This window comes from Sarcophilus harrisii, chromosome 2 (genome assembly GCF_902635505.1).
Source record: "Sarcophilus harrisii chromosome 2, mSarHar1.11, whole genome shotgun sequence".
Classification (NCBI taxonomy): Eukaryota; Metazoa; Chordata; class Mammalia; order Dasyuromorphia; family Dasyuridae; genus Sarcophilus; species Sarcophilus harrisii.
The window spans coordinates 280,211,694-280,237,607 of NC_045427.1; the positions used below are offsets into that span (position 1 = coordinate 280,211,694).

The 25,914-nt window shown below is 32.9% G+C and overlaps 1 protein-coding gene and 1 pseudogene across 4 annotated transcripts in view; both read right to left on the reverse strand.

Moving 5' to 3' along the window:
* CATSPERB (cation channel sperm associated auxiliary subunit beta) overlaps positions 1-25,914 on the reverse strand; it is a 164,436-nt gene that overhangs the window by 47,406 nt on the left and 91,116 nt on the right. For all 4 annotated transcript variants that reach the window (XM_031952284.1, XM_031952286.1, XM_031952283.1 and 1 more), the window contains 7 exons: positions 25,181-25,247; positions 24,913-24,959; positions 24,403-24,555; positions 19,750-19,902; positions 13,615-13,759; positions 5,951-6,105; positions 3,408-3,565 (listed from right to left, as the gene is read on the reverse strand). In XM_031952284.1, coding sequence (XP_031808144.1) covers positions 3,408-3,565; positions 5,951-6,105; positions 13,615-13,759; positions 19,750-19,902; positions 24,403-24,555; positions 24,913-24,959; positions 25,181-25,247 — 878 coding nt within the window. The remainder of the gene's footprint in view (positions 1-3,407; positions 3,566-5,950; positions 6,106-13,614; positions 13,760-19,749; positions 19,903-24,402; positions 24,556-24,912; positions 24,960-25,180; positions 25,248-25,914) is intronic.
* On the reverse strand, positions 11,817-12,629 carry LOC105749161 (annotated as a pseudogene).

Here is a 25,914-nt window from a genome sequence, read left to right on the forward strand (position 1 = left end):
ACAACATTTCTTGGGGATTTTCTTGTGGGATCTCTTTCCAAAGGTGATTAATAAATTCTTTCATTGAGCATTTCTCCATCCTTTTCTAGAATATCAGGGCAGTTTACCTTGGTGATCTCTTGAAGAATGCCATCCAAGCTCTTTTTTAGTCATGGTCTTCAGATAGATCAATAATTTTTAAATTGTCTCTCCTGGATCTATTTAACAAGTCGAGTGGTTTTCCAAGGAATATTTTATATTTCTCCCATTTTTCATCCTTTTTAATTTGTTTGACTGATTCTTGATGTCTCATAGAATCTTCTATTTGACCTATTCTAGTTTTTAATGTGTCATTTTCTTCAGTTAGCTACATTTCAAGATGCTGATTTCTTCAGTAATTTTTTTTGTTGCATTTGGCCAATTGTATTTTTTAAGGAATTGCCTTCCTTTTCCAAGCTTTTAGCTTTCTCTTGCATACATCTCCTTTCTTTTCTCATTTTTCTTCTATGACTCTTTGCCCTTTAAAAAATTTTTAATGAGTACTTCCATGAAGCCTCTTTGCTCTTCACACCAATTCATATTTTTTCCTTAGATTTCTTCTGTGGACATTTTGTTCTTATCTAGTTGGTGCTTTCATCTTTCCTGTCAATATTGTGGTAGCTTTCTATAGTCAAGGTTCTTTTCTGTTTCTTGCTCATTTTCTTTCCTTTTCTTTTTATATTTCTTCTGTGATTTTTGAAAGTGGGCTCTTCTCTTGAGGTAAAAGTGGTGCTGTACCGAGCTTCCTGTGCAGCTTTGAATCTTGGTTTTGAGCACAGGAGCCCCTTGTATTTGCTAGCTTGCTCACAGGAGGGGTTGCTTTTCCTGTTCTTTCCAGAAAACAACTTGTTTTTCCAAAATTAGCCTTCTGAGCTGGGATTGGAGGCTGCCCCACTAATCTACTTCACAACTGAGCCAGGACTAAGGGTCTCAGTTGCTGATCTGCTAATTTAAGACCATCTCACTGGATTTCCCAGACTCCATCTGAGAGGATCTGAGCATTCCTTTCACCCTAGTTAAGTCATTCCAATCAATCTAACTGGAAAGTGGTTTTATTCCATCAAACTCTGTTCAAAGGCTTGGTTTCACATATTTTTCAAGGGAAACTGGGAGAGCTCAAACAGTTTCATTGCTTCTTCTCTTTCATACTTGAAGAGGACCATGACATCAGGGAGGTGATGCCATGACATGCAAGTGATTTGGATTTCAGTGAAGGAAGACTGTGCAAAGTTCCTAGTCTCCTTTTCTTCTTCAGAGCTATCAGCTATCAATGTCCAGATAGATAGAAATGGCTTTGGATGTTGTGGGAGACATCACCTTTTTAAGCTAAGGTCTTTAACAAGTCTCACTTTGACTGAGGTAAGGTCCAGGTAAGAATTGAGATAAATGATGGCCTCTTTTAATTATTAAGAAAAGAACCAATCTGGGAGGGAAAAACAGTAACTTTTCTATTTACAATCAAAGACCTGAAAATGATATATGCAGTGGTTGGAATAATAGTAACATGCTTTAAATAATATGTGTGGGTGTGGGTGCATGTGTGGGTGTATATTATATAAAGCACATTATATATTTAAGGTATAGCAATTACTATGGGCTCAAAGCACCCAGTTTTTTTTTCAGTTAAACTTTTGTTTAACAGTGCTTTTTCTCCTTTATTGTATAGTTGATTTTTTAAAATCCAGATTTATAACTTGATATTTTTTCCTATTAGATTCAATCTTAATAAATTTAGCCTATTTGTCTCATCTACTGATTTTCTTGGTTCCCATTTCTGTTGCCTGTGTGTGTCAGCTGTCCTGGTTTTGTTGTCAATTTTATTAGCCTGCCACCTGTAACCTCATCTCTCCTGCTTATTCATAAACAGATCAAGATGTGACTTAACAAACTTTCATGGATTTAATTTAAAGTTTTTTTTATTTGGTCCACAAGAATATTTTGAAAGACTTTGTCAAATCACTTGCCAAAATGCAGACTTAATATCACATTACTCTATTAAAAATTAAATTTGTTATTTTCAATTGAGTTTTAATTCTTCAAAACCCTATTTGGGGTTTTCCTGGTTAAAAATACTGAAGTGGTTTGCTACTTCCTTTTTCAGCTCATTTTTACATTTAAGGAACTGAGGCAAGCCAAACTTAAGTTACTTGCATAGGGTCACATGCTAGTATGTTTGCAAGGCTGGATTTGAACAGTGCTTTATCCATTGGGCCAATTTTGCCCCCAAACTAGAATATTATTGCCTATTTCATTGTATTTATTTTTCCAATCTAGGAAACATTTGTTAAATACCTGTCTTCACTCAGAAATAGAAATAGAAATCTTTACAAAATTTCATTCTGCTATGATCAGATACTATTGTGTTCAGCTTTGGACACTACTGGAAAGTTGTTGACTTAGGGAAGAACCACCAGAGGAGTAATTAGTAAGAGTCTGAAAATTCTGACTTGTTAGAAGTAATTAAGTGGCCCGTGGAGGTTATTAGTCTGCGAAAGAGAAGGCATATAAATGTGATGAACTGATATAGGGTGAAGTGAGCAGTACCAGAACACTGGGCACAGTAGCAGCAATATTGTTTGATGATCAATTGTAAATGACTTAACAATTCTCAGAAATACAATGATTAAAGACTCTAAGGACTCATGAAAAATTTCCATTCACCTTCAGAGAAAGAACTAATGGAGTTTGAATGCAGATGGATGCATACTATTTTTCACTATCCATTTTTTCATGTTCATTTGAGGGGGGTTGTGTTTTCTTTCACCATATGATCAATGTGGAAATTTTTTTTTGCATGATTGTACATTTTAACTTATATCTAAGTGTTTGCCATCTCAGGGGAAAAGGAGGGGAGCAAGGGAAGATGAAACACAATTAGCAACTCAATTTTTTTTAAAAAGACTGTTAAAAATTGTTTTCACTTGTAATTTGAAAGAAACAAAAATGAGAAATAGACCTTGCAATCAACAAAAGTCAGAACTTCAGTTTAAAAAAATGTTATCTAGTTCTATCTCTCCATCAAGTTGATTGAGGGGCTGGATATACAAGATATTTATCTAGATTTAATCTTAATAGATTTGTTCCAATATCCTAGGATATTTATTTTTTTTTACATTTTGATTCTGTCATCAGCTATATTAGAATTGCCAATCTATTTTCTGTCAATTTACTCTCAGATCTTAGGGCTTATAGCCACATTTCATTTAAACATATCTTTTCATTAGCCTTTTAATCATATTACTGTGACTATTTATCAACCAAAACTGTGATGGATTCTCTTACCTTCATATCCATTAAACAGATCTCAAAGACCTTAATTTAAACTAAAATGTTCTAACATTCAGCTTCAGAATATAAAATTTAATTATCTGGAATAAATCATAACATACTTTGATCTTAACTGTTTTCCAAGATGAATATGGCTAAATCTTAAGTCCATATCATATTTCCCAGCAGCACCAATGGGTTCATAGGCAAAGAAGATAATTTCAGTTGCAGTGAGATACTGTGGAGCTAATGAAGTATTAAGTGCTACATTTCCATCCATCTGGAAAGAGAATTTTTTATATATCATATTTAAATATTTTTCTCTTAAGTTTGAATAATACAAAAATACAAAATATTATTCAATATAGAAAACATTAACACTTCTAATTTTATGCTAATTCAGAAACATATCCTTTAAATTTATTTTTTCTCCAAGTAACAATTATTATATTATTTTAATATAAATATATAGATACCTCGCATGTGTGTATGGTCTTCCTGATTTCTCCTATGTATAAGGGACTGTGATTGACTGAGAAAAAATATTTCATTCTACTTCCCCCAAGATCTCTTTTAAGATTTTTTAACACAGATATGGCAAAAAATAGACTTGGTCAACTTGCCCTAGTGCCTTTATTAGTCTGAAACAAGTGACAATTCTGTGAAAATTCACTAGGGCACCACCAGCCTCCCAGTGTGTCAGGCTTGCAGTCTAGGATACACTATTTCTCATGCATCAAATCCAATTCTTTATATAATAGATGAAATCTTTAATCCATACCTCACAGTCAAAGCTATGGGTCATCAATGATACTGAAGCTACGAGTACACTGACTACAAAGATCTTTCATTTGACTCGTATATAGTACCTATCCAAGATATGATCCCCAGACAATTCCGACTCCTAGAGGTAGATAACTGAGTAGTTCTTCCCATAGAACTTACAATTCTAATGTTAATCTCATTAGAGAATATATTCCACACATGAACTGTCCCTTCTCTAGTGTTAAAAGCAGACAGTATTACAGGACAACTGAACCAAGCCACCCTGTTATCTAGACCTTTTGATTTTATCTCACATACACCTGCTTTTCCCTTTTGAAAATGCCACCACTCTAGCATAGTCTCCCATCATCTCAGGCCTAGACTATTGCTCGTGGGTATGTGTGCCTCAAATCTCTTCTTACTCCACTCAGTTCCCTTCAATCCAATCTACATTCATCCACTAAGATGATTTTTTAAAAAATGCAGATCCAACCATGTCACTCCTATCCCCCATACAATAAATTGCCGTGACTCCCTATTACAACCAGGACCAAATACAAAATTTTCTGTTTGGTATTCAAAGCTCTTTGTCATTTCTTTTTTCAATCTTTTTACATCTTACTCCCCACCACATACTCTTTGGTCCAGTGACATCGGCCTCCAAGCTGTTCCACAAATAAGTTACTCTAACTTTAAGTATCCCCTGGGTCTTTTCTTTGTCTGTCCTTCATGCTTTGAATGTTTTCCCTCCTCTACTCTGACTTCTCTAGATTTTTTTAAGTCCTAATTTAAAGGCCACCCTTTAAAGGAAGATTTTCCCAACTCTTATTTCTACTAAATTCCCTCTGTTGATTATTTCCCATTTGTCCAGAATATAACTTTCTTTCTATATATTTATTTGCATGTTGTCTCCATAAGGCAGCAAGCTCCTTGAGACAAAGACTATCTTAACTTTTTTGTATTCTCTGCACTTATCATAGTGGCTGGCACAAAGCAGGGATTTAATAAATGTTTGTTGTTTGCATTATTGATTAAAAAGCTGCTAGCAATATTACTATAATACCTTGAAATTGTTTTCACTTATACCACTCAGAATATTCAGCCCCCTGACTCCAGCCCCCAATACTAATGCCTTTTTTCTCTTCCAAGCACTAATAAGTAGAAAGGATACAGAAAATGAAACATTGATAATTGATAGTTTGGGCCTTTTAATAGTTACAAAGTGTCATCTCACAAGAAATACATAAGAGTTAGGATAGTAAAATTGAAAAGCATGCATATATTAAGGATATGCTTTATTCCATAACCAACAAGAGGACAAACAATGTTGCTGGGGCCAATAACATGCAATTCTCGGAATTTTGTCAGGTACAATAAAATGTATGTATTGTATCACTGATTTACCTTGGTTGGAAAAATACATGGAACACAAAGATTATCTCTATATTTGGAATACCAGATGGAAAAATTGAGACATCAATCTATATAACTCTAGATCCATAAAACAGTTGTACACAATATGTATACACACACACACACACACACACACACACACACACGGAGGCAGAAAGAGAGAATCAACCATTTCAGGAAGTCAAGTTGAATTTGATTTGTTTTATTAGGATCATACTTCCCCCAATTTTCTTGAAGGCTCACATACATTTTCTAGTCAAGAAATCATCTGTTTTTTGAATCAGAGGGAAGTGCTAACTTCAAAAATGGTATATTAGGCCATCATTATGTGCTATACATTAATGGAGACAACACTAATTTAAAATTGGTGTTTCTGAAAGGCAGCATAACAATACATCTATAAAGCATACTAGTCCTGTGCTACTGGGAAATGATTTTAAACACTGTTTTAAAAGAATGAGCAGTTTCAACATGTATTATCACTGACCGATGTTAGTGCTGATGTAGATAACAGAGGCTCTTTATTTACGCCATTATATGTATTACTTTTAAGAGTGACTAAAATTCCAATGCCTACATGGTCATAGTATATTTCAAAAGTTGTTGTTTTGATTTTTCCATATTGAGTATAAGTTCTTAATCCTAATAGAAGCAAAAGAGAGAAGAATTTTTAAAAAGAAGCCTTGTCTTTTAAAAAATAAAATAAGAATGGATACAATAACAAGATCATTTGGTAAAAATAGAAGTGTATTTTTTCCCTAACAAAGTTCATAAAATCACTGAAATCTATCCATTGACCCTTTAGTTGTGCATGGATTTTCAGGTTTAAGAGATCCTGATATGTAGGATGCACTAAAATGTCTGTGAACATACAAACAGAGCAGAGCCCAGCTGATACAGTTTGATGCAAGTCACATGCATATACATAATACTACATAAGACAATTGAAAGATCATAACTCATATATCCCTTAATTCAAGACCCCCTCATGATACATTAGAATATATAATCTCAATACAAGAAAACTTCACATATCAGAATTAGTCCTATGCAACACATGACAGTGCATATAATATTTTGATATATTAACTAAAATACATATACCACCTGTTAAAACATCAACATACTTCAAAAGCAGTGAGAAAATACATTAAAATATCATGTAGTTATGATAACATGATAAAATATAGTCAAGGTAACACAAAAATAGCACCTATCACATAAAGGATCAGAAGGCTTAGAATATCATATTCTAGAAGGTAAAAAGGTAGAATTAGAACCAAGAATAACCTACCTAGAAAAAAATGAGAATAATCCTTTCAAGGGGGAAATGGATATTTAATGAAATAGAAGACTTTCAAACCAAAAAATCTACTTTACTACATTTGATGATGATATTTTTATGCCTTAATATATGGCTAATTTTTGTAAAAGTGCCATGTATAGCTAAGAAAAAGTTATCTTTTTTTTCTATTCTCTAGTTTCTATTCCCATTCAATTTTTTCTAAAGGTGTATCATGGCTACCTTTTCTACAATTCTATTTATCTTCTCAACTTTTTTCTTTATTTATTTTGTGGTCAGGTTTATTTAGTTCTGAGATGGAAAAGTTGAGGTCCCCCACTAGCATAATTTTATTTTATATTTCCTTCTTTTCCTTTTCCTCCAAATGTTTCCTTTAAGACAAAACTTGTATGCATTCCTCTAACTTGTATATTATACAATAGTCAAGGCCTATAGTAATCTAGTATTTGATAAATGTCCAATCTCCATTTTCTCAAATAAGAACTATTTGACAAAAATTGATGGAAAAACTGGAAAATAATATGTCAGAAACTTGACATAGATTTAATTCTCACACTCCATACCAAAATAAGGTCAAAAGGAGTACCTGGTTTGGGCAAAAAGAATGATACATAAACAAATTAGGAGAGCAAGAGATAATTTATCTATCAGATATTTGGAGAAGGAAGAAAATTTATAGCCTGTGTCTCTGATAAAAGTCTCATTTCTAAAATATATAAAGAACTGTGTCAAATTTATAAGAACACAAGTTATTCCCCAATTGATAAAAGGTTAAAAAAAAATGAACAATTAAAGCCATCAAATTTTAATCACATAAAAATGCTCTAAGTCAGTATTGATTAAGGAAATGAAAATTAAAGCAACTCTGAGGTATCACCTCACACCTCTTAGATTGCCTAAGATGACAGGAAAAAAATAATGATAAATATTGGAGGGGATGTGGGAAAACTGGGATACTAATGCATTGTTGGTGGAGTTGTGAAATGGTCCAACCATCCTAGAGAGCAATCTGGAACCAAAGGACTATAAATTTGTGCATATTCTTTGACCCAGCATTGCCATTACTGGGCTTGTATTTCAAAAAGATCATAAAAAAGCAAAAAGGATCCACATATGCAAAAATGTTTATAGCAGCTCTTTTTGTGGTAGCAAAGAATTGGAAAATGAGCAGATGTTCATCAGTTGGTGAATGGTTGAATTCGTTGTGTTATATGAAGGTAATGGAATCTTATTCTTCCATAAAAAATGATGAAAAGCTGCTTTTAGAAATGACTGGAAATTTTACAGCAGCTGATGCTGAGCAAAACAAATAGAACCACTGAATTCAAATCTGTTCTCAGACACTTAACACTTCCTAGCTATGTGACCCTGGGCAAGTCATTTAACCCCAATTGCCTCAGCAAAAAACAAAACAAAACAAAACAAAAAGAAAACCAACAAAAAAAACAAAAACTAAAAACCAAACAGAACCAGAAATATATTGTACACAATAACAGTAATGCTGTTATTGTACAATGATCAACTATGAAAAATTTGGTTCTTTTCAGTGTTTCAATGATCCAAAGCAATCCTAATAGATTTTAGACAGGAAATAACATCTGTGTCCAGAAAAAACTATGGAGATTGACTGTAAATCAAACACATGCTAGGTTCATTTCTTTTTTCTTTTTTTTTTAATGCCTCCCATAGTTTTTCCCTTTGGCTGTGATTTTTGTCAGTGAGTTCTTATTCTAGAAGTTGGAGTTTGGGGTTTATCAAATCCTAGATTATTGTATATAATTAAATATTGTGTCATGTGTATCTAATCTATTCCACTGATCTACCACTCTTAATGGAAATGGTTTTGATGACTGCTGCTTTATAATATAGTTTTAGATCTGGTTTTGCTAGGCACCATCCTTTGTATTTATTTCCATTAATTCCCTTGGTATTCTTGATTTTTTGTTCTTCCAGATGAATTTTATTATTTTTTCTGGTTTTACTTTTTTTCTAGTTCTAAGGGTTTTTTTGGTAGTTTGATTGGTATGGCAGTGAACAATTTAGGCAGAATTGTCATTTTTATTATATTAGCTTAGGCCTACTCAGGAGCAATCAATATTTTTCCACTTGATTTGATCTGACAATATTTGTGTAATAAGTGTTTTGTAATTGTGTTCATATAGTCCCTGAGTCTGTCTTAAAAGTGATAGACACCCAAATATTTTATTTTTTTTCTACAGTTATTTTAAATGGAATTTCTCTGTCTTGCTGATGGGCTTTGTCAATAAAAATATAGAAATGGTGATGATTTTGTGTGGGTTCATTTCATGTGCAGCAACTTTGCTAAAGCTGTTAATTGTTTTCAGTAGGTTTTTAGATAATTTTCTAAGATTCTCTAAGTATATCATATCCTCTGCAAAAAGTGATAGTTTTATCTCCTCATTGCCTATGCTAATTCCTTTAATTTCTTTTTTCTTTTCTTATTGCTAAAGCCTTCATTTCTAGTACATTATATAATAATGGTGATAACAGACATCCTTGTTTCATCCCTGATCTTATTGGGAATGCTTTAAGCTTTTCTCCATTACAAATAATGCTTGCTGTAGGTTTTACATAGATACTGCTTATTATTTTAAGGAAAGCTCCCTTTATACCTATGTTCTCTATGTTTTTATGCTACATTTTGTCAAATGCTTTTTCCTGCATCTATTGAGATTATCAAATGATTTCTCTTGGTTTTGTTATTGATATAGTCAATTATGATAACAGTTTTCCTGATACTAAACCAGCCCTGCATCCCTGGTATAAATTCTATTTGGTTATAGTGTATTATCCTGCTATAATCTCTTCACTAAGATTTTATTTTAAATTTTGCATCAATACTCAGAGAAATTAGTCTGTAATTTTCTTTATCTATTTTGGCTCTTCCTAGTTTAGGTATCAGTACTATATTTGTGTCATAGAAGGAATTTTACAGTACTCCTTATTTACCTATTTTCCCAAATAGATTATTTAGTATTGGAATTAAATGTTCTTCAAATGTTTAGTAGAATTCATTTGTAAATCCATCTGTCCCTGGAGATTTTTTCCTAGGGAGTTCATTAAAGGCTTTTGCAATTTCTTTTTCCAAAATGTTTGTTTTGTGGGAGAGTTCATCCTATTCACATTCCTAGTTATGATCATCAGCTCTTTATTTCCCTCCATCCTATTTTCTCCCCCTTATGCCCTTTTGTTCTCCCATTCTGCCCTATCCTTAGTAGTGTTGTTTTTTTTTTTTTTACCCATTCTATCTACTACTTATCTCCTATCTGCCTCCCCTCCTTCTCTTTATCTTTTTTTTCCCTAGTGTTTCTGCTTTCTCTTTTATCCAGCCCTTTTTTTTCTTTCCTCTTCTCTTCTTCATAAGATTAGATAAATTTCCATACCCAACTGAATGATTAAATCATTCCCCCTTAGAGCCAAAACTGATAAGATTAAGCTTTGGACAAGCCTTATTCCCCTCCCTTCTTCCCCTGGAATAGAATAGAATTTTTGTGCCTCTTCATGTAATCTAATTTTTTCTATTATACCTCCCCCTTTTCTCTTCTTCCAGTGTAATCCTCTTTTTAACCCTTAATGTCTTTTTCTTTGATATCATCACATCAGAATCCATTCACAACTCTCTATTCATGTGATGCTTCCTTTATCTGCCCTAATAACAGTTATAGTTCTCAAGAATTAGAGATATCAATTTCCCATTTGGGTTGCAAACAGCTTAACTTTTAAATATATGTATTAGAATTTTTTTTCAGTAGAAATGATTGAAAGTCTCTTACTTCATTGAAGCTCCATTGCCTCCCCTGAAAGATGATGCTAAGTTTAGCTGGGTAGTTAATTCTTGATTGTAACCTAGAGCCATTCCTTTCCAGAAGATGGTATTCCAGCTCACTGATCTTTTATTATAGAAGGTGTCGGAATCTGGGTGATCCTGACTATTATTGCTCCTTGATATTTAAATTGTTCTTTGTCTGACATATTGCAGTAATTTAGTTTTGGAGTATTGGAGTTTTGGAGTTTTGTAATTTTGCTTGTGGAATATCTCTTTCCAAGGATGATTGATGTATTCTTTCAATCCTCCTCTGTTTCTGGAATATCAAGGCAGTTTTCTTTGAAGATCTCTTGAAGAATGTTATCTAGGTTCTTTTTTTGGTCATGGACTTTAGGTAGATCAATAATTTTTAAATTGTCCCTTCTTGATCTGTCTTCCAGGTCAGCTGTTTTTCTAATGAGGTATTTCACATTTTCTTCCATTTTTTCATTCTTTTTACTTTGTTTGACTGATTCTGTGTCCCAGAGTTATTATTAGCTTCCATTTGATCTATTCTAGTTTTTAATGTGTGATTTTCATTAGTTAGCTTTTTTTTTACCTCTTTTTCCATTTGATTAACTCTATTTTTGCAGGTCTTGGTTTTTTTGGTGGATTTTTTTTTTTGCATTTAACCAATTGCATTTTTAAAGGAATTACCTTTCTTTTCTAAGCTATTGCCTTTCTCTTGCATATCTCTCATTTCTTTTTTCATTTACCCCTCTTATTTGTCTTTCTTTTCCTTGGGAGTCTGTTTACTCATGAGGTTAAAACAGAAAGCTTTAACACACATTTGAGGGAATTACAAAAAAGTATATATTAGCCCACAACTTGACATCCATGAAACATGCCAGTTAGCATTACATTGTAGTCAATTCATCCATTAATGGCTTTACTCTAATAATTATTAAAATCAACTTCAGGTATATATAGTGAAAATATTTTCCCTTGCATTTTTCCTGTAGGTACAATATTCTGGAGAAATTATACTAATACCCCCAAATAGATGTATGTATATATATATGTATGTATATATGTATATATACACACACATTTGTGCATCAGTATCTGTAGCTATGCATGCAATTTCTATACAGTTACGTGTATATATATATATATATATATATACATATACACATACATATATACATGTGTTTGGATAGCAGTACATATGTACAGATTGTCACATGCATATGTCTGTGAAACAACAACTGGTCAGATCCTTCTTCATTTGACATGTGTATTCCTGGTTCCCCTCACTAGATTTTGATTACATAGAACTTCTAGCTCTTTCTGGGTCTCAACTTGCGCTTTTCAAATGTCTTCAATAGTCAGAGCAATCCACTTGTCAATTCAACAAAAAAGGTGGTAGTGAAAGTTAATATTATTTTTTCTTGTTTTTGAATAAAGTTTTCTACTTTACTCTGCAGACCCCACCACTTGAATTTGATGGTTACCATCTTATAGTCACACATTTGAGGAGAGTCTTGGTTATTTACCAGGTCTTTCTTCCAATTGGGTCCTTTCTTGGTCTTGACTGATTGGTATGGTGCTGAGTCTTCATTCAATTTGTAATCTGCAGGTTTTATCTGACATTAGTTTGAAATATCCATATGGACAATTTCAACCATCTTCCATGTGTTAGGATCTAAATTAAGTACATTTTCTGTTGTTCCAAAGTCTGGTTTGTGCCTGATCAATCTTTGTGAAAAGTCATCTTTCATATATCCATTCTTCATGTAGATGTTCTACAGTAGAAATACCCATTCCAGGATTTTTCACAAAATACCAAATTGCCCTCAGGAGCAATCATCTTGACAAACTCAGGAACTTTATTCTTTAAATGGTTAATCTTTTGTGTGTACTGCCCCTTCTCTCCATCCTTTTCAGAATGTGAACTTGTTAAGACTTCAATGCCTTCTTCATTTCCTGTTTCATTTTTTTTTTTACTGGATTTAGCCACAAGTGAAGTTGTCTAACCTAGTACTCTTGAACTGAATACGGTAAGATCACACAGAATTTCTTAATCACCACCTTCATTCCCTCATAGCTGCTGCCTCCACCATTCCACACTCTTATTTTCCTTTTAAAGTCTTTTATGAGCATTTCCAAGAAGCCTCTTTGGTCTCCAGACCAATTCATAACACTCTAAGATTTCTTCTGTGGACATTTTGTCCTCATTTGAGTTGTCATTTTGGTCTTTCCTGTCACCATAGTAGCTTTTTATGTCAAGATTCTTTTTTGTTTCTTATTTTCTTTCCTTTTCTTTTGGTATTTCCTCTTTTTTACATTTAAAGTCTAGCTCAGCTTCTCAGGTAAAGAGTACACTGTCCCAAACTTCCTGGGCAGCTCTGAGCCTTGGCTTTGAACACAGGGGCCTCTTGTTTGCGGTGGGTAGTGTTGTAGTGTTCTTTTCAGGAAACAGCCTGATTTCCCAAAATTTCTCTTCTGAGCAAGGACACGAGGCTGCCCCACTGATCTGCTCCTCTACTGAGCCAGGACTATTTTAGTTGCTTATTTGTTGTAATTAAGACCCTCTTACCAGCTTTCCCAGAGTCTGTGAGCTGGGCTGAACATACTTTTCACTCCAATGAGACTGACCTTTCTTGAAGTTTTTCCAATCTATCTTGAACTAGAGAACATTTTTATTCTGTCCTACTATTTAGAAGATTACTTTCATGTGGTTTTCAAGGGAAACAGATATTTTGAGTGGTTTCCTGACTTCACTCTGGTATCTTGGCTCCAGCCATCAACTATTTACATATGCTTTCTTGAAATGGAAATACATTGTTTCATATTTGATTCCTCCCCAATGTTCTGCTGGGCACATGACAATGTTTATTTTTTCTTTTTCCTGTCTTTTTTTCTTATTTTGAATTTAAATTTTAAATAAATAAATACATTAAAAAACAACACTCCCCCAGCAAATGCAGAACTGGAAGAGTAGAAAGCCATCCCTTTCAATAGATGTTATAATTGCTTATAGCATCTGCCCCATTTTAATGACTGCATCTGAATTCCTTACCTGCCTTTGAAAGATGAATTGTTGAAGATACAGAAAGAAAGATAATATCTGCACTATAGAAAGAATGATAGGTGCGCTGGATGGGGTCATCTGACATATAGCCTAACACCACAAAACTGTTGCCCCCATCAGTTGAAAGCCACACCTAGGGGAAAAATAGCAAAAAATCTTTTTATTTTATAATGTGAGGTATACTGCATTAGAAAGGTACTATACAATTCTATTCACATTTGTTATTTACCCATTGTATGAAAGGTACTGAAAATACAAATTTTAAAAAATCAAATTAAAAAATTAAAATTAAAAACAAATTTTTAAAAATTAAAAAAATTGATAAGCTTGCAACCTACTAAGGGATATAACAAACAAATAGGTAATTAAATAAAAGGTAATGTAGGGAATAAGAGAATGCTAATAAATGGGAAGCCATTCTTGGAAAAGTTGGCCTTAGAGTCAGATTTGGATGAAAAATGAAAGTTGTGAAAGGTGGAAACAAGAAGGAAGGGATATATAGATATAGATATAGATATTCTTTAGAAACACACTCTGTACTCTAAGTCCAGTTCAACAACAATGTGATCCTATGAGGGAGCTAGCAAAAAATCTCATTGAACAGTTTATACAAGTTCCTGGAAGAGTGCAGCATGTTCACAAGCAGTAATAGATAAAAGAAAATTTGAGGAGAGAAATAAAGTACTAACATCTAAGGAGATTAGGCAAATTTTTCATTGGAAGTAATGGATGAACAGATCCCTGAAGAAACCAATAGATTATAAATAGAAGAAATTAAAAAAAAAAAAAGAAATATCCCAGCATGGAGAGCAGACCTACAATGGCTTGATTATGAGAGATTGAGTGCTGAATTCAAGAAATAACAACAGATAAGAGAGAGAAGGAAGAGAGAGAGAGAGACAGAGATACAGAAAGACACAAACAGACAGAGAAAGAGAGGAGGGATTTAAAGCTGAAACTGGATTAGCAGATTTCTAACCACAAACAGATGGAGAACATTAAGTTTAAAATGAACTAAAAGAAAATTTTCTATTAAATGTGAGTATATAGGTAGTATGAAAGAAAAATGACATTTTCTAAATCGAGAGAAAACATTTAGACAAATTTTTACAAACAATGAAGAAATAACTCAATTACTTAATCATTAGTAAGATGTTAAAACATATTCAAATAATTAAGGGATAAAATTCACCCAAAAAGAAACCCATGGTCACTGTTGGCAAGTTTTCCTGTTTATATCAGAAAAGCAGAAGTGGCTTAATATTATGGAAATAATTACTTTTCCTAGCCACAAAGGGCCTTATTTCTTTTGATATACTCTATTTTTATTTATTTTTACTTGTTTTCTATTTTACTTATTTTAAATATTTATTTATATTTATGTATTTTCTTTATATTATATATATAATAAATGTACAAAGACATATATGTCTATACATCATATATATTTATTTTTCCTATTTTATTGTAAGCTCCTTGAGAGTAGAGAATGGTTCACTCTTTATTTGTATCATCAACATCTAGCACTGTGCCTGACACATAGTAAATGCTTAACAAATACTTGTTTATTGAATGAGATATGCCTATTAAATATTTTCAAGTAAAAAGAGATTTTTAAGTTGGTGTATTTAGATTAAATTCTGGCAGCAACATTCATCATATACTGAGCATGAGCAAATGGCTCTAAAATCATGAGACCAGTCCTCAAGAACTATTAACTTCCTGAGAACAAAATTTAGAGTGGGCAAATATGGGTAATAAAAATGATCCTTGTGAACTTGGCTACCAATAAATTTTCTTCCCTCTGTACTTTTCCACATAACTTGAATCATGTCTCCTATTTTCTCCACCTATCCAGATCTCATCCATCATTAAGAAAGAGTTGCTTTTAACTCCTTTGACTTCTAATGGCAATTAGACTTCAATTGATTTTCAACAGCATCAATGTAGATGTTATTATTATTGGCTTAGGTGGCAAACTATTCATACAGATTCATCTTTTATATTTTTGCCCACTCACTCCCACAGGTTTTCGATATGCTAAATGTGAGGGGGGATGTATTTTGACACCTACTCTGTCCCAAACAGTATTAATCAATTTGATAGAATCATATCAAAATTCTGTATATAAGGCTCCAGAACAGAGAGTTGCAGATTCGAAGATTGCCAAATTATAAGAAGTTCACTAAAGTCCTCCACCCTTCTTTTTCCTTCTACGTGTGTGTGTGTGTGTGTGTGTGTGTGTGTGTATTCTTTCTTGTTCTTGGCACTTTTACAGAATGTATTTTATGATAGCAAAGAACACCTGTGGCAAGCCAATTTTATGCCTCAGTAGATATTACTAATAGATAATAATAATAATAATTGAACAGAGTTATTTCTATGGCTGCTTTTCTCAAAAAATGTTCGGTGATGTTAATAAATTCTTAAGAGACTATTTTGCAAAAACACCTTTAGTGCTACAGCTTGTGGCACCTAGCACTTTAGTGCTACAGCTTGTGGCATTTTCTTTTAAATTTTCAGTCATTAAATCTTGTTTGTGTTTAACTGTAGTTGTAACTGCAGCCACAATTGTTTAGGTTTAGAATATGCTTATAGTCCTATGTATGGTGGCAAAATATTTCTCCTTGGATGCTGTCAATTATCACCCACTGGTTTTCTGCAGAGTAGAAGATATATCAGAAGATTAAAAAAATTGGAAGCTTCTGAGAAGATGGCGCAGTAGGTCAGAAAATTCCAAGCTCTCCAGATTTCTCACACAAACACCACAAAATGGTGCCTCAGGGTAAACATAGACCAATGAAAAACAAATAAGACTTGGAGCAGAACAGGAATCCTCCTAGGACAACTAGGGGAGATCTGAAGAAAGACCCGAGGACTGAGGTTAAACACCTCCTGATTAGCTCTACAGAAATCTGGATTGAAACTTCAGTCTAAACCACAGGAACTTTTAACCTCCCAGACAAAGTAGAGATTCCAGGAGTCTGAGACCCAGAAGACTGAGGGAGCCTCTGCTGATTAGGAACACTAGATCCAGGTGTGCTGCCCTTGGACTAGAAGAAGCCAGCATACCCTGTGAGTGCAAAAGCAGTGGGACAGGGAAATTAAAGGTTACAGGCACTTTCAGGAAAGTGAAGTTTTTTTTTCCAGGAAAGTGGGGTGAAATTTGGAATTTCAGGTTAGAAGGGAGAGCTGAAGTGAAGCTAGAGGCATCATCCTCACTCAGAATTAGAAGTGCTTAAACTAATAGTTCTCATTTTTTAAAAAAAATGAACAAGAAAGAACTCAATCTTAGAAACTTTCTGTGAGGAATGGGAAGACCAGGGTTCATCTTCAGAGAAGGAGAGTGAAGTAAAAAAGGCTCTTCTATCCCAAAGAGCAATGTTAAATGGTTACCTGCTCAGAAAGAATTTATAAAAGAACTCAAAAAAGACTCCAAAAATCAAATGTGAGGAAAAACTAAAAAAATAAAAAAATGAGAACCATTTAACAAAAAAAAATTATGAAAACAAGTTATCAAACTAGAAAAGGAGACAAAATATTTTTTTTGGTTGGTTTGATTGTTTATTTTTTGAGATTTATTTTATTTAATATTTTCCCCAAGTACGTTCAAAACATTTTTTACTTTTTTTATTTTTGTGTTCCAGGTTTTCTCCCTTATCCCCACCAAAAAATAAGAGACCACATGTGAATTTATGCAAAATATTTCCATAAAAATCAAACTGTGAAAGAAAACATATGTCTCCCACTCTAAATGAAAATAAAAATCCTAAAAAAAATTAAGCTAAAAAAATGAGAGAGAGAAAAAGAAAATGCTTCAATCTGTATTCATACACCATCAATTCCTTCTCTAAGTATGGTTAGGATTTTTCACCATAAGTCCTTAAGAATAATCAAAATACAGAATCTTAAACAAAATGTAATTCTTTGAAAATTTGAATTGGACAAGAGAAATCCAATGAAACTATAAGAAACCAAGAAATAAAAACAAAAATATAAAGAATGAAAAATAGAACAGAGTGAAATATCTAAGAAAAATAACAGATTTAGAGAACAGATCAAGAAAACTAAGAATAATACCTGAAAGCTGTGACCAAAAAAAAAAAAAAAAAGGATGACAAAATAATGCAAGAAATATTTAAAGAAAACTGTCCTAGAGTGATAGAACACAAGAAGAAATTAGGAACAGAAAAGATTTATCAATCTCTACCTCAAATAGATCCAATAAGGAAAGCACATAGAAATATTAATACTAAATTTTGAAACCCCAGATCAAAGAAAAAATTCTATAAGAAACAGCTGCAAAAGACAATTCAAAAATGCTGGAACTGCAAATAAAATAGAACAGGTTTTGTATAATGATAAAAGCATTTATCCAGCATTTATCATTATACACACACACACACACACACACACACACACACAAAAAAAAAAACCTGCAAGTCCTGGAATGATCTATATGTCAACAATCTAAAAAGCTAGGCCAGTGGCCAAAAGTATTGTATCCACCAAAATTAAGCATAATATTGAATGAAAAAAAATGGACATTCAATGAACTTACAGATTTTAAAGATTTTGTCCCAACCAAACCAAACTCAATAGAAAAATTTAACATCTAAGACCCAATATGAAAGTCTAATTTTAAAAGATTCAATAATGACAAAGTGCTTATGTTTTATGTATGGAAATGTAAACCATATGTCTAAAATTGACATTAGTAACTGGGTAGTCCAAAAGAAAGATTGGGATAGAGCTGAGAATAATCTGACTTTGCTTTTTAAGCAAAATTGTCTAGAAAAAGTAAAATAGTAATGATGGCAGAGGAAGAAAATGATGTAGAGGCATGACACAGAGGAGGAGGGCTGATAGTTCTGAAATCTACTCACATCAGGAATGGATTAAATAGGGAACAATTATACATACACATGTATATAAGTATGTGTGTGTATTATAATATGAAGTATAGCACCCTCCAATATCTATAAATGGGGGGGGGTAGGATAAGGTACAGTATAGAAGGGAGTGTAGATTAACAACAATGGGATAAAGTGTAGATTAAAGGGAATAGGATAAGTAGAAAGGGTAAAAGTTGGGGGTGGGGAAGATAAGATAAGGGAGGGATTCATGGATGGAAGGAAGTTAAGTAATAGCAAGGCAAGTTAAAAAACAGATAGAAGAGTTAGTAGTCTGGAGAATAAGAGATATACACAAACATTTAATAAGATTCAGGAATAGAATTTATTGGAGGAAAAAAGTAGGACTAGTAATCATTGATCTCAGACAAAGTCAAAGATTCAATCAAGAGAGAAATCTACAGATATATGTGTGTGTGTGTGTGTGTTTGTGTGTGTGTGTGTGTGTGTGTGTGGGTGTGTGCTTAATTATAACCTTGGGAGAGATGGGACGGGCTATGAAAAGGGAAAAGAATAAGGTAAAAAGTGCACAATAGAGAATAACACAATGGCCTACAATGAAGCAAAGAAAAAATGAATAATTACAAACATATAATCATTTCTATTATTTTATGTGCTTTCTTGAAATGAAAATTTATTGTTACATATTTTGGGTGCTCCCTATAGTTCTACTGGGCACATGACAATATTTCGTTTTGTTTTTATTTTTCTCTTTTAGTCTTTCTCTTTCTATTTTGTCTTTTTCTTATTTTGTATTTAGTTTTAAATATATAATGGCATTATTAGTATCTTTAAAATCTCTGAGATAGAGCATAAATATCATTTGGCATTGCTATCTACACAGCAGTATTGTTCTGTAAACCCTTGCTGTAAAGTTATTTTAGGAACACAGTTTTAGATTAGAGAACTCTATTCTAAAATGAACTTGTGTCATGGAAACATTAAGTTCCCATGTGATGGGTTTATTAGAGGGCTTCTTAGAAGTTCTAGCATATTATGGATGGGAGGTGATTTGATGTACATATTGGTTGGGAACCTAAATTTTTACTTTTTTTCCCTGAGAGGACCAGAACCTTCCAGATGCCTCATAACTGACTTGCTCAAATCTTAGTATTTTAGAGACAGTTTAAAGTAGAACAATTATACTCAATGTTGTACAAGGGTCTAACACTTTAAAACTTGCCACAAGTGAAATTGTGTTAATACTCACCTGATTGCCATAAACATAGAGAAAGTGACTTCTAGGATGGAAGACCATTCCAAGAGGAAGAGAAAAAGAATTAGGAAACTTGAAACTTGGAAATTTCACTTGAACTTGTGGTATAGAATTATGTAGTGCCCTTACAGCAACAGAAATCTTATCCTTAAAAATAAATAAACAAACAAATGAATAAATGATTACATAAAATTACATGGTCAGAGAGATTTTTCCATCATCATCAATCTGTTCCTTCATTCAGAATTTCTAGTGCTTAGAGATTTAAGTTATTACAGGATCTTTTTTTTGTTCAACTATTTAAAAAATGTATTTCAAAATAGAAAAATAAGCAAAAGCCCCCCAAACATTGCTATACATACAACAGAATATAAAAGATTCAAAATATGACATAATTTTCATTTCGAGAAATCTATGATATTACATGTTGTGTCTAGAGCTATCTTTTCTTTGCTTCTTTGTAGGTTTTTTGTTCTCTGTTGTACACTTTTTATTCTTTCTTTCCCCCCTCACCCAAGAAATTTAAATTTAAGTATGAATATATTTATAAATATGCACAGATACACATGCATATACATAGAAATCTATAATCACATGCATATATACACATATACATTTATATACATCTATGTAAGGCTGTACTTTTAGTCATCTGTTTTTCTAAAGGTGGATAACATTATCATAAGCCCAAGCATCGTTATTTTTTCTAAATATATTAACTCATCATTTCCAATATCACAGCAATATTCCAACCCTATATTATCTAGTTATTTTAAAGTCTAAATAATATTATGATTAATAATGCCATATAATATAGTTTTCCAATTTTTTGAATAAATTTATTTTAGCTTTAACTTTTTCTGAGATTAGTGAATAATAGCTTTTTTCTTTAATAAATTCTACTGATCATTGTTATTATTGTTATTATTCTACTGATCTTTGTTATGATCATTGATAATTATTATCATAGTATATAGTTTGGGTGTATCTCTCATTTTCTATCCCTACTGATTCCTCTGCTCTCTCTCTAACTGCTACCTTGCCTTGTTACTACTTAATTTGCACATGAAAGATCCCTCTTATCCACTCTTCTTAACCTTTTCTTCCCTCTTTACCCCATTCCTATTCCTATACACACTTTTCTATATGTCCTTTATCCTATTTGCTCCTCCTCTTATTTCTTTATAAATTTAAATGACTTTTATACCCTCCTAAATATATATAACTCATTCTTCATGTGAGTAGCATTTCATAACTATCCTCCTCTGCCATCTAATTTCTTGGTCCCAGTTCTTCCTCTTGCACCTCATTCATATAACTTACCTTTTCCTGAATTGTTTTGATTTTTATAATCACATCATACTCAGCTCTACCCCAACCTTTTCTTTGAAGTACCCAAATATTAATGACAATCTTAGACATATAATTTAATTTCCATGTATAAAACAATTTGCCCTCATTGAATATCTTGAAATTAGTCTTTGATGTTTACCTGATGTTTTTCTTGGATATTCTAAGTCAAATTTTCTATTTAGTTCAGGATTTTTTGTACATGTGGTTTTTGTTTTGTTTCGTTTTGTTTGCAATGATATCCTGAAAGTCTGTCAATTTATTGAATATTCATTTTTTTTTGTTCTTATGCTTAACTTTGTTAGGTATCACATTATCAGCTGCACTTCTAATTCTTTTGCTCTTCAATAGTAATGTTCCATGAACTGCGATCTTTTATGTAGTTGCTGATAGGCCTTTTGTGATTCTAATTGTGGCTTTGCTGTATTTGAATTGTTTATTCCTGCTAAAACTAAAATAGATTAAATCAAAAAAGAAAAACAGGGAAACTATATTGTATTTTGTCCTTGATCTGAGGGTTCGAGGATTTGGTGGTGATATTTCCAAAGGTTTTTCTCATCTTTTTTTTCCAGTGGTGGTGAATGAATTTTTCTATTTCTTCTTTCCTTTCTTGTTACAACACTTTAGAACAATGTTATTTAATTATTTTTATATTCTTGTTTTGAGCACAACTTTCAGATAGTCTATTATTTTTCACTTCTTGTTATGTTTTTGAGATCTGCTGTTTTCCTTGTCTCACATCCTCTTTTATTTTTTTCATTTTTTATATTTTCTTAATTGTGTCTAGATCCCTTATAACTTTTCTGGCTTCCCTTGACCAATTCTAGTTTTCAAAGTTATTTTCTTCATTAAGACTCTGAATTACCTTTTCTAATTAATTGACTTTCTTTTCATAGTTTTGTTTTCTTTGAATTGCTCTTTTTCCTCAATCCCTCTCATTTGATTTTTAAAGTCTTTTTTGAATTCTTATATGAAATTTCTTTGGGCAGGTGATCATTTAATGTTACTCTTTGCAATATGATATGCTTTTTTATTTCAGTTTTCTCCTCTGGAGATGAACCCTGGTTTTCTCTATTCCCATTGTAACTTTCTATGGTTTGTTTCTCTCTTCTCCGTCTGCACAGTTTTTAATAGAAGAGCTTGTTAGTGCAGGATGGGGGTGTTTCTGGTCTCAGGTTCTCCTTCAATTCTCCCCTCCGATCTGGAACTGAAAACAAATAACTCCATCCTTCTGTAAGTAGCCACAGCCAATAGTGTCTCTGCCCTACTGACATTGCCCTCACCAGCTATATAATTGTTCCTTCTCTCCTAAGGCCATGTCTCAGCAGCACAATTGAGTCTGGCATTTCTTATCAGCAGAGGTTCCCTCAAGTTTCCTCAACTCAGATGCCTACTTCCCATCATTGTCTGGGAGGTTAAGATTACTGTGACTGGGATGTAGGCTATCTGCCAATCTGACTAAGTCCAGGGATTCCCACTTGCTATTTCAGTGGAACTAGCCTGGAAGTACTCACAATTAACACAGGTCAAACCTTTATTGTGGTATCTTTCAATCTTCTCTCTTTGTCTTAGGATGACCACAGTTGTGTCCTAATTCCTTTTTGTTTTAAACCACTCTACATTCACACTAAGTCACAATTTTATCTTGTTTGAGGGGGAACTCTGGAGAGCTTGAAATTTTCTGCCTTATTTTTTCCATCTTTCCAGTATTGTCTCTCTATAGCATCTTAAAGAATGTGCAGCCTTGGTAACATGGAAATCCTTTGAGTATGAGTATTTATTCCCTCATCATTCAAGGACAATTTTGAGGCTCATCTTCAGAAGGTTGATATATTTTTCAGTTGCAGAAATACATGAATCCATAAATATCAAAAGAGGTTGACATCTGTGTTAGTATGAGGTAAATCCATATCAAAGAAATCAGAGATACTTGAACTTTCATCATTCCTAGAACAGTGCTCTTCTTAAGATAAGGATACGTCTAATTTAATCCACTGTTCCTTAAATGTATAACCCTCTACGCCCCATTATTTGGAATAAGATAAGTATTACTTATCCTAAACAGAATTTTTAAAAAGTCTAAGGGGTTGTACAATTCTTATTTTTGTCCCCATTCCCTCTTATTCCCAATCCCTAGCAAAATAACAAAAAACCTTACTAGGAAAAAACTGCCCAAAATCTACCCCTATGTGTCAATATAATAATTTCTCTGTAATTAAAAACCACAAATGTAAAAGCAAAGATATACAGGTTTTATTTTCTCTAATTCATGTGAACCTTTGTCACTAATAGCACCTGCTAATATTTATCTACCATTTAATATTTACAAAATACTTGACATATATCTTTTGATCCTCATAATTCAGTATGGTTGAAAAATACAGACATCATTATCCTTTTTTTTTTTTGCAGATGAGGAAACAGGTTCAGAGAGATGGTGATTTGACATAGTTATTATATATTGGAGGTGATACTTGAACCCAGGTTTCATTAGGTAATCGGCCTTAGCTGCCAAATATGACCTTAATTAAGTATAGATGCTTTTTATGGATGATGTTTGAAGGGGATAAGTCACTGTGATCTAGGTATTCTTGCAACTATCTCCCTTTCCCTTAAGTTTCATCTCTTCCTAATAGTTCTGGACTCTTGATTTCTCATGATAACCCTATAAGAGTAGTTATTTTTGGAGTGTTAAAAAAAAAGAAAGGGTCACTTTGGGGAACAGTGAATTCTAATAAAGGAATAATGAATATTTGCCAGGAATGCTTTAAAATTAAGACATATTTGGCATAAGGTTTGAATTAGATTGCCTTTGTAGTCTCTAATAAATCTCTAATTCTATAATTCTGGAGAGGGGCTATTAAAATTTATTTTCCTTTGTCCCTTAATTCCCATATTTTCCAGATATTATAAATTCTGGTGTCTTATATTTCTAGTAATATCAGTTATTTTAGTAATATCAGTTATTAATCTAGTAATATCAATTATTAAAAATGGAAAGAGTTTTATTGAGGGATAGCAAATTCAAATGCAGGTGAAGTTAATGTTTAAACTGAAGTAATATTCAGAATAGGAATTGGATTGGATGGCTTTTTCAGCCCCTTTCAAATGTATAATTCTTTGATATTATATGATTATAGGTAGAGACTATTCAAAAACCACTTTGAACTGAACTAGTTATCTGTAACCAACATTAGAAGTACTATGTAATGATACCATAGGTCAACTGCAAAATGGACATTTGTAATTTCATTATGTTTAACTGGAAACAAACCACCTTTAAGTGACAGAATATACCTGTGCTTTTAAAAGATAGATTCCAGTTTTCTGCTCAGAGTCAATAAGAAATGATATAATTCTGTGACCAACAATTTTCCTCTTTTTTGTAACTTTTGGTAAGCAAGGCCTCCAGAAAATAAATGGATCCAGACCATAAAAGCAAGTGGATGTCTACGAAAAAGGGAAAAAACATTAGAGACACACTTCATCCAAGACTTCTTTTGGTGCCTCTAGACTTAAGAACTTATGAGCTTATGAGCTTTTGTGTTCTCATATCTTGATTTGATTTTTAAGGAATATTGTTTCAATAAGGTCATTCTTGATTAATATTGTGCAATTCATTTCTAGAATTGCTCATTTATGGAATTTCTGAGATACTATGAAGTGCATTCATTAGTAAAGTTGAAATCACTAGGACAATTATATTTTCTATTAGAAAAAACTGCCATTTAAATAATTATAATTAGCACCTTTTAAGTAATCATTTCACTATTATATTTCTTACCTTCTTTTAATACAACAGTTTACCTGGCTCAGGGTCTTGTTTTTGTCAAAAGTGATAGCAATAAAATCATCTAAAAATCATAAATTACAAAAAGAGTAAACATGATTGGCATTTCCATGTGAGTTCATAGCAGTTAATGAAATTTCATTTTTAAATCATAAGCATATCTTTTAATGATTAATTCATAACCTTTTAAGAAAGTAGATTTCATAGAAAATTATTAGTTCAAACATATTATATATTATGCTATTTAAATTGTTATGCTTAATCAAATACATGAGTAAAATTTACCTTCAAATTGTTCTCTGTTAGCTAAACATCTTTCTTGATACCACAGTTTTGCTCGCTCATAATCTTCCTATTAAAAATAGAAAGACTTTATCTAGCAGTACCATAAATTTTAGAGGTTATAAACAAAATCACAGCAAGTCTCCCCCTCAAGATGCTTTAGTATAACCAGGGGAGCCAACAGACTCCAACTCCAGGAATCCCCATACAGTTCAACACAACTGCAAGCAAACAAGCATTCTCCAGTGGCAAGATCTCCAGGTGCTTCAATTTAGCTCCAAGCAAATAGGCATCCTCAATTAGGCAAATCACCACATTCTGTAATACAACAGACACCAACTATTTGGCTGGCTAGGTAGACAGGCAGCTATAAGCATGCCCACCTACCTCAACATGCTTCAGCCCTGAGTAAACAGGCAGCCTCCAGAGGCAATGTGCTTCAGTGTACTATTAAATAAACACAGAAACAGTCCACTGGGCCTCAACATATGCCAGACACCACCATTAGGATCCTGGATCAACACCAAGGAAATTCCATACCTCTATGGTCTCCATACCAGCCAATCCCCATTGTACCCCCATTAGCACAGCAACAGACAAAAGGATCCCTCATAGGCCTTAGGACAACATCAGTGCATAACTAGGTATACAGCAAAGGTCTGTAGCCATTGGCACAAGAAACCGGAAACAGTACTCATTCCACCTTGAAAACAGAAGGAAGGAAAAAAGGAAGAGAA